The sequence below is a fragment of the Mus pahari genome, chromosome 5 (genome assembly GCF_900095145.1).
Source record: "Mus pahari chromosome 5, PAHARI_EIJ_v1.1, whole genome shotgun sequence".
NCBI lineage: Eukaryota > Metazoa > Chordata > Mammalia > Rodentia > Muridae > Mus > Mus pahari.
Window position 1 is genome coordinate 37,992,296 of NC_034594.1, and position 10,213 is coordinate 38,002,508.

The 10,213-nt window shown below is 45.8% G+C and overlaps 1 protein-coding gene across 1 annotated transcript in view; it reads right to left on the reverse strand.

Annotated features, from left to right (window-relative positions):
* Flacc1 (flagellum associated containing coiled-coil domains 1) overlaps positions 1–10,213 on the reverse strand; it is a 37,113-nt gene that overhangs the window by 2,294 nt on the left and 24,606 nt on the right. Inside the window, exons 7-9 of the mRNA XM_021198523.1 lie at positions 8,249–8,348; positions 7,355–7,458; positions 2,722–2,784 (exon numbers count right to left, since the gene is read on the reverse strand). Coding sequence (XP_021054182.1) covers positions 2,722–2,784; positions 7,355–7,458; positions 8,249–8,348 — 267 coding nt within the window. The remainder of the gene's footprint in view (positions 1–2,721; positions 2,785–7,354; positions 7,459–8,248; positions 8,349–10,213) is intronic.

Consider the following 10,213-nt stretch of genomic DNA (forward strand, 5'->3'; position numbering starts at 1 on the left):
TCCATGGCCTCTGCATCAGCTCCTACTTTCTGACCTGCTTGAGTTCCAGTCCTGCATCCTTTGGTGATCAACAGCAGTATGGAAATGTAAGCCGAATAAGCCCTTTCCTCCCCAACTTGCTTCTTGGTTGTGATGTTTGTGCAGGAATAGAAACCTGACTAAGACAGCCCCTGACAATTTAACCATCCATTCTGTGTTGCCTCACCCTGACCTCACCTCTGACAATACTCCTGACATTGTTCTCTTGTCTCTCTGCCTGTCTCGCTACTTTCTATGCACACCAGCTTCTTTCATTATGTTGGGTTGGAACTCTATCTCTGCTTTGTCCACATTATGAAATTCAGAAATACCTACCTTTGTCCACATACCACATACCACACAGTAACCCTGCTGATCTGAGGCAGATGTGCACCCACCCCCAACAGAGCTCATGCCTCTTTCCTTTGAGGAAATGATATCACACTCATATTTTATCATAAACATACCTTTTTTCCCTGCCTGCATGGTTGTGCATGCCTCTAATCACTTGCTCATATGCACTTGGGAAGCAGAGCAAATGCTCTCTGTGAGTTGGAGGCCAACCTGGTCTACAAAACAGGTTCCGGGTCATCCAGGGATAAACAGTAAGACCCTATCCTAAACACAACAACAACAACAAAAACAAATGGACCAAGAAGATTCACCACATATCTCTCTTCCAATTTGTCATCTTCATAGAATCCCACAGTCAGCACCTAGCAGTTACTGTGTGAATTTTTGTTAGGCACTGACAAAGCTAAAGATATTAACCAGCTTGGTCTCTTTCCCTGGGTTTCAGCCCACTTAGTCCCTCCACCTCCCCAGGCCCCTAAAGAAATCCCACACGACACATATCTTCCCATGGTTCGTGAGCTGGACATGTAACATCACCAAGAGCAACCACGTTGAGCTCAGCACTGTTGTAGCCTGAGCTTGCCTTCTTACAGCCATGTATCTGTTCAGGGATCAGCTGGTGCTCATTTAAGTCTAGAGTGCACCAGGTACTGCTTTAGGAAATAAGGATTAACAGTGAAGAAGACATACAGAAAGGCCTTCCTTCACTGAATGAATCTGCTTGGGCGATTAAATTAATGTAAAAAAGCGAAACAGAGAAAGGAAAGTGTCGGAGCAGACAGCTGAGCCTTTAAATAGAGTGTCTTCCAAGAGGCTACCATATGAATGAAGACCAGAAGGGAAAACGTTTGCCATGGAGATCTTAGGGAAAGAGATGTCTAGGCAGAGACTGTTAAATGCAAAAACCTCCAAGGTATGCCGCTCTGTCCCTTTAAAGAACTAATAAGACCTTTGGGGAGGAGTGGTGGAGGCAGAAAGAAAGGAGAGGAGTTGAGAGAGAGGAGGGGGCAGGTAGAACAAAGCCCATGGACAACACAGGGCTGAGGCGGATTCAGTCCCACCAGCTAGGCTGGAGCAAGCCTGATGCAGAGGGCTCCGGAGGACTTTCAAAAGGGATGACTCTACACCCAGCTTTAACTCCGACCTGGGGAGATTCAAAGGGATCACTCTGCTTCCAAATGGCTTAACTGCATCCCAGAATAAAGTCTGTGAGCAATGTAAAGGAATATAAAAATATTCAGTACCCAACAAGCTAAGCTTCACAGTAGCTAGCGCCTACTGAAGACGCGGCAGACTTGCAAACAAAAGAAACCAGATGGGAACAGACTCAGAAATTATACCTATGATAGAATTAGCAGAGATGCTCAGCAGAGCTTTTCCGGACTAGGACTCCCTGGCTCTACCTTGTAGGATGCTGCAGAGTTTGTTTGCCAGCAGTTTAAGGTACCATTTCTTCATAATGTTAGTGCAGCAACTAGTCTTTTTCTTAGACATGTTTATTCTGGATACAAATTGGATTTCTTAGTGAAAAGGGAAACAAAGGTTTCTTTAGTTTAACAGATTCTTTTTTTTTCATCTGCCTTCACACATGGCCTTCTGTGTCTCAGCCAAGAGGAGCCCAGCAGCAACCATCGTGAGTCAGGTACACACAAGAGAGGCTTGGAGACAAAGCTCTGCAGGAAGCATTGGGAAGACTGAGAGCTCAGAGGGAAGAACATGACTGTTGTAGTTTGAAGAGTCTGGCCCCATAGATTCATGTGTTTGAATGATTGGCCATAGGGAATGGCTCTATTAGGAGGTGTGACCTTGTGGAAGGAAGTGTCCACTGTCAGGGCAGGCTTTGAGGTCATATGTCAACTGAGATACACAGTCTCCTGGGGATTAAGATGTAAAACTCTCCACTCCTTCAGCATAATGTAGGCCTGGATGCTGCCATGCTCCCACCATGATGAGAATGGACTGAACCTCTGAACCTGTAAGCCAGCCCCAGTTAAATGTTGTCCTTTATAAGAGTTGCCTTGGTCATGGTGCCTCTTCACAGCAATAAAATGCTAACTAAGACAATGATGTTCTGTAATTCAAAGTCCTGTGTGTTAAGCTTCACTAGACATAGCTGTTATTCAACACTGATGGCCATGCGGCCTTTACTTTCTCCTTGCTCACAGCTAGCTCTGAGCAAGGCTGCATTTGCTTTACATGGAGNTCAAGATTCATTCTGACTTACAGAGTTCAGCACTTAGGTTTGGGTGCTCCAATAACTGTACTGATTTGGGTAAAGTTTATTTCATTTCCCCAAGGGTGTATGGCTTGGAAGACACTAGCTTCATAGAGCTGAATGGGAACGCTTACCTCTTTGGATTTTCTCAGCTCCTCTATTTGCAGGATGTTTTCATTATGTTGTCTTAGGAGCTCCTGAAAACAATTGTATTTGGAAAGGTTAGAGAATTAAGAAGCCCCCNGAGGATTCAGGAATTTAACACTTACTGAACTGCAGCATTACCAAGTGATGGGTATGATGAGCTCTAGGATTTACATAGAAGTGTAAAGCAATGGAAAACGTATAGATCATCCTGGGAAACAATACCAAAGCTAACAAATAAATTAACAAGAGGAAAATCAAAACAAAGACCAGTAGTACAGTCAGGCTGTCTGTCTGTACTAACTGGCTTTATGTGGCACCAAGACAGTGCAGTGTAGCAGAGGATGGCCTAATCGATCATCCTGGGAAACGATACCAAAGCTAACAAATAAATTAACAAGAGGAAAATCAAAACAAAGACCAGTAGTACAGTCAGGCTGTCTGTCTGTACTAACTGGCTTTATGTGGCACCAAGACAGTGCAGTGTAGCAGAGGATGGCCTAATCGATCATCCTGGGAAACGATACCAAAGCTAACAAATAAATTAACAAGAGGAAAATCAAAACAAAGACCAGTAGTACAGTCAGGCTGTCTGTCTGTACTAACTGGCTTTATGTGGCACCAAGCAGGTGCAGTGGTGCCTTGAGTGTAGAGAAATGGTTAAGCAGAATGGGGAGAGAATCTTGCCCTTCACTCAGAGGACATCAAGACAACTCAGTGAGGGAGGACATTTTCTTTTTTCCTAAAGGATGATGGAATAATTGTCTATTCATATAGAAAAATGTCCTATGACCTCTACTTCCCTCTACACACAAAAAAATTATTCAATATGGACCATAGACTCAGAAATGCTAAAATCAAAAAGTTTCTAAAAAGAGAATGCCCACGGTTTTATGATAGGCAGTAGTGTTGTGGGGAAGGCCGAAAGAGCTTTTAATTCTGAAAAGAAAAGATTGATAATCTGCCTTTCATCAAAATTAGAAATTTCTGTACAGTGAAAAATAACGTTCGCAAAATGAGAAAGCAAACCCCCAGTGAAAGTTCTTATTGCGACATATATGCAAAATATTTGTATTATCCATATCTTTTAAGTAATAGAAGAGTTGAACAGGAACAAAAGAAGATAGAAATCTATCAATGTCGTCCTCCCCCAACACTTTAGAAAAACTGGCCATGTTTAGTCATCAGAGAGACTTAAAAAAAAAGTGACTGTCACTTCATATTCATCCCACTATAATGGCCATACTTAAAGACTGGGTGGCCTAAGTGTGCAGGATTCGGTACAGTCAGAATTCGCATATTTAAGATCTCAGAGTAAAACATTTGTACTGTGGAAACCACAGATTTCCTCTATGTACCCTGGGGCTTTAGTAATACACTCCAAGAGAAGTAAGAGAATATATCTATGAGTCATTTGTACAAAAATATTCATAGAAGCTTTGTTTAAAATCCCACGAATGAAAATAATCCAAATATTAGAAACCAGGAAACCAAGAAACACATTGTATGACGTTTCCACTAAGCTAAGCGATATTTCTGAGCAGTGAAAAGGGGCTCAGTGGGTATGGGCTCGGGCTTGGAAGGTCAGTGCTGGCAGCTAAGGCCAGAAGGTCAGGCTCATCCTGGGTTACACATCAGCAACCAACCTGGGCTGCAGAGGAAGATCTGCCTCAATCCACTTTTACAAAAGGAATGTATGAATGTGAAAAACAAATAAATACATTTTATCAGTTATTTTTAACGGAAAACAATACATTAGGTGTTAGGCATTCTATGTCCATTCTATGTTAAGTTTTAAAACCTGAAACTCTGCTTTTTGGCTAGTTTGACCTAGGTGGGCCAGAGGTGGCAGTGGAGTGTGTCCACTGTTTCTCTTCCCCCTCAACTGGTTCTGAGCAGATGTGGGCCCTGCTCTTTCCTGGCTCTCCTCATGCCCTTCCAAGGTTGGGCAGGGTCTGAAGTCGGAGGTGGGGGTGCTATCTGAGCAGTCACTAGTCCAGCTCTGAGGTGCAGGAATCCCACCACGCGTCTGTGATCTCCCCGTGGTCACCAGAGCTTTCTGTTGGATGGAGATGATGGTGGAATGATTGAGAAGGATGAAGAAGCAGGGGTGTGGGGTAGAATGGAGTGGGGTGGGGGTGGGAGTGGGGGGTTGGGGTGCAGGTGGGGTGGGTGGGGCAAAGATGCAGGTGATTCAGTCTGGGTTCAGACAGGGAGTCTGAAGAGAACACCGCTTACAGTTCCAGCAGACACGATGAGTCAGAAAATGATCTGGACAGATGCAGGGGGTTTCCACAAAGCACCTGACTCATCAGGAAGGGAGGGTTGTTGAGAAAAGGAACGGGACCATTGCCAAGGGAAAGCTCTGAGCAGAATTTCATCAACTGTGATAGGGCTGGGAGTGGGGAGACATGTAAAAGATCATTACTGAAGAGGAGCGTAAGGAACAGGCCAGCAGAAAGAGGAAAGGGTTTTGTGGGTTTTGAGACAAAGTCTCTCTCCATAGCCCTTAGAACTCACGCTGTAGATGAGTCTGGCCTCAAACTCAGAGGGATCTGCCTGCCTCTGCCTCTCCAGTGCTGGGATTAAAGGTGTGCACCACCATACCATACCAGACTTGCTATTAATAAATATTAAAAATAAATTTCACTAATAGAAAAATCAGCAAAGAGACTGGAGAAGAGTGTCTGCATGGAAGGGCAAGAAGGAAATAGCGAGTGTGAGAAACTCAGCCGAGGGAGGGGAGCAGAAAGGAGAAGAAAATGAACCCTGTAAACCAAGTTCAGGAGGAAAGCCAAAGTGGGGGACTTAAGGTATGGCTGGAAAATGCAAAAACTAAGCCTAGCCTCAGAGACTGACACGGAAAACCCATCGAAGGATCCCAGGCATCCATGGTGGAACCCTGGTTCCCAGCTAGCCTGTTGTTAAGGAGTCTGAGGCCCCTTATAGCTTGTATAATTAAGGTGATTGTGGGGCACTGGGCTATGCAAAGACAGTCTGGTCTTCGGTTGAGCTGATATGTTGAACCCCGGGACCTGGTGGTGATAATTCATCTACATGAAATGCAAGGAGTTCTCTTGTCTCCGGGAACCCTGGCTCCTGTCGAAGTTACCGCCACTCTTAGCCCTCACAGAAGTGTGTGGCTAGCAGTCACATAGGCAATGTCCCAAGCTTCTGACCTTCAGGCTAAACTCCTTCCCAGTTACCTAGCAACAGAAAAGATAGCAGCAAACTTTAAAAGGGGGTGGTTTGGCCCCTCCTCACTCTCTCACATTTACTCTTCTCTCTCCTCCCCCACTCTGTCTTCTCCTCTCTTCTCTCCTCTCTCTTCCTCTCTCTCCCTCTTATTCTCTAGACTTTCTTCTCTCTCTCTCCTTTCCCCCTTCTATCCTCTTGGCTATGGCCGGTCTCTCTCTTTTACCTTCTCTCTTTCCCCTTGCCTTTCGATAATAAGGCTCTAAAATCATAGACTGTCTCTGCGCTCTAATCAAGGCCCGCTGTGTAGACTCTCACCTGTGTGGGAACCCCTCTTCCCTCAGCCCTTTCTCCCATAACCCCGGGGTAACAAGGTGTCACCCCGGGGCACATTTTGGTTTCGGGGGCTGCCCTTTGTCCACCCACCTTCAAGTGGGTCAGAGGCTTAGATGCCCACCCGGGGCTCAGTGGAAAGCAACTGGCAGCCCTCCTGAGGCCTACGTCCTGATCCCAGAATGACCCTCTCTTCTGATAGGGAGGTGTGTGGCTGATGGCCCAATTGTGACAGCGTTACAGAGATCTGCCTCTGTAAGGTGACCACATCGGCTGCATTCAAGAACTCTGAGATGGGCTGTGTGAACCGGAGGGGGCTGGAATGCTAACACATTTTGCTTAGTAGGAGTGATACATGACCAAACCCACTTGACCAGTTGATGCCAATGTCTTTTCCTTGGTTTATAGAAAGGACTGTGTGTGTGGGTGGCATTAAGAGAGGCCATGTTGGCAAACCACAGGACTTTATAGGTTTTGCATGTTTAACATACTGCTATTCCCTACTAATTACAACTTTCATTCCAAAATTCCTGAGGTAAGACAACCTAGCTATAAAGGACCCCAGGACAATCCTCCTCCAACTTGGCTTCAGCTGTCAACTTGACTCAGCCCGCAGTTACTTCAGGGGCTTCAATTTGGGGACTGTATCCATCACATTGCCTGTCGGCATACCAATGGGGCATTTTCTGGACAGCCAATTGATGTAGGATGGCCCAGCCTACTGTGGGTGGCACCATCCCTAGGCAGCTGGTCCTGGCCTGTATAAAAAAGGCAGCTGAACAAGAATGAGCATGCCAGAAAGCAGTGTTCCTCTGTGGTTCCTGTTTCAAGGCCCTGCGTTGGTTTCCTGCATTGGAAGTTGAGGTTAAACTGCCCCTTGTAAGGTGAAATAAATCCTTTTCCTTCCATTTGCTTTTGGTCATGGTTTATGGAAGCAACCAAGTGCAAACTAAAACAGTCATTCTTTCAGCATATATTTCCAGGAAAGTTGAACAGAGAGGAGAGTAGGCCACTGGGACAAACAAGTCACCCNTGTACATAGGCCCACCGGGCTCAGCTGCCCCACCTAGACCACTCTCAANCAGCTCCAGTTACCTCTTTCTCTCGAGCGAAGTTATCAGAAACAGCACTGATGGACTCATNCATTTTCTTCTTTTTTTCTTCCGACTGTAACTCAAACTTTTTTATTATAATACGTTCTGTGGAGGTGAGAAAGACAGGTTTGGGTGTAAAACCTGGGAAAGCAGGCCAAAGAGAAACCTAGAATAACTGAAAACAGTACTGGACAGAACCTGAGAACCTTTCAGCCTAGGCTGGGTGCTCTGACCTCTGCTGGGTGATGCCTGGCATGAGGTGGGTCTCCCGCGTGCTGGGACAGTAGCCACATGGGAACAGTCGGCAGCATCTGCTCTTACTTTGGTGTGTGGTGTGGTTTCTGTCTCCTGTTTGTCTTTCTGTCTTCTCTGCTGAAGTAATAGCTGTGCTTTCTCGGGCATTTTTTTCTATAAAGCTCTTGGTTAGTCAGATTTTTCGTATTAAAATTTCACACTTAGCCCTTGGGCAGAGGTAAGTTCACCTGTTCTCAGTGTTGGAAGACCCGGCAACAGAGCCCTGAATAATTTAAATTCAAATTCATGAATTCCTCCTGGAANTTTAGGTTCTATATTTCATTACAGATGCCAATACCCATATTAGTTCCAGATCATGATGGGGAAATATGTAAGGTTTAGATCCCTTAATTCGTGTGTCTGAAAGTCAAAAAAAAGAAGGAGAGGAGGAGGAGGAAAAACAAAAAGGCAAGCCTTGCCCTCACTGCCCTGTCTCCTAGCAACCTGAGGCACCTTTCACTGGGGAGTTCCACAGCTGGCCTTTGACCCTTGGCAAATCCAAGGCCCCTTCCCTCAAGTCAAGGCCAAGATCTATGGCCGGTTTTGTTCATGTTTTTAATTCTTTCATATTAAAAAATCCAGCAGCTTCTGCATGACTCACTTTGTTGTAGCAGGATCTTTTCCCGCTCCATCTTCTCATCCTTCTCCCATTCGGCCTTTCGTCTCAACCACTTGTCTTCCATTTCCTCGTAAATGCTATCCTGTGAAGCACGAAGGCACTGGTNAGAAGAGCCATAATGATAGGAGAACGCTGTGACAGGGGAACCCTATGACAGGGGAACCCTGTGACAGGGGAACACTGCTAAGTTACTCACAGGGTCACATGGGACTTTGCTCTCCCCTGACTTGGGCTTTGCTGAGGGGCCCTTCCATGGGTTATACATAAGAAAACCAATTCCAGCGAAGCTCAGTGGAGAGCTGGGATAAGCCGAAAGGTCAAAGGCCCTCTATGAACAGCATTTACCCTGCTGAATCTTGACTTCCTTGGAAGAGAGATTGGCTCTCTGAGTCTGAGAATTAAGTCTGATTCTGCATCTCCCTGTAAGGCAGCCTGCTCTGGGCCTTCATCGAGTGTGGGGAATCGTCCACTTTTACTTTCTACTGCTGTGGTAAAACGGTCTGATTAAAAGCAGCATGGGTGGGAAGGGCTGATGCTGCTTATTACATCATCCATATTACAACCCATCACTGAGGGAACTGGGCTGGAACTCAGGCAGGAACGGGTGCCAGGGCAGTCCTGGCTGCTGGTGGGCTCCTGTGGCTTGCTCAGCCTGTTTGTTGTTGTTGTTGTTGTTGTTGTTTTAAATCTCTCTGCCCAGAGGCTGCCCCACCTTTGGTGGGCTGGGCCCTCCCACATCAATTATTAATTAAGAAAATGCCCCACCAACTTGTCCACAGGCAATGAGGGCACTTTCTCAAATGAAGCTCCCTCCCCACAGATGACTCCATTTTGTGTCAAGTTGACAACAAACCCAACCAGAACAGGGATGAAAGGAAATGGCTTCAGGTCTCAGCTTGTAGAATGTGGAATGAAATAAAATTTTTTGGATGGCAATTTGATCAAATCTGTGAAAGGCCTTACATATGTCCATTGCTTTGACCAGCACTCTAATGATTGAAGTTCTGTGTTCTGTCACTATGAGTGACTGTAATAGAACGTGGTCATTGGGAAAGGAACAGTGATATCCCAAAGCCACAGAGGCAGTCACAACAAGGGAGGGAAAGACCTAAAGTGCCCAAGAGAAAAGAGGATACAAAAGTGTCTGTAGGTTCGCTCAGTGAATGGGTCAACAAAGTACTGTAGGATGCATGGGTGCCTCTGGTGAGTGACAATTCTTTCTTTTCCATGTTACTGTTGGTGGTTAGCTCCACTTTAAAAAACAAAAACACAGTCTTCTTTTATGTGTGTAAGTGTTCTTGTCGGTGTGCTGTGTGTGGGACTGGTGCTTGAGGAGGTCATAAGAGGGCGTTGGGTTTGCTGGCACTGGAGTTACACGGGGTTTTAAGTTATCACCTGGGTAATAATACCCTCTTTTCAACAGGCCTCTTCAGAGTTGAATGGCTGGTTTGGCAAACATGGAAGCCACTGGGCTCATCCTTCCTGTTGGGCACAGCAGTGACACTGTGGGTGGGAGTATTAGAATCTCTCCAGGTCTACAGTCATCCTCAAGTTCTCAGCCAGGAAGGAGCCTCATCTCTCTTGCTCTCAGGGCCTACCCTACACAGCTTGGAATCTCACCTGAAACACGTGGAACATACTCTTCAGATACTTATATTCCTTGTCCATCTTATCTGGAGGAAAAGAAAACAAGGACATCATTATTCCTTCGGTGGGCACACTTTCCAAACCTCACATGAACTCCTCAGCACCACACCCAAGCTCTCCCTGAGGTGATGAAGCTGTCTCAGGATTCCCAAATCGCTCTGGAAGCTTATCAAAAAGCTTATCAGTTATTGGATCCCNCCTGAACCAATGGACAAAGAGCTTCCGGGAGAGAGGCCAGGTACTTTCTAAACTTGCTTCTCAGAGATCTCAAAGCTCCCATGTTCTGTTCAGCTGCTTTAG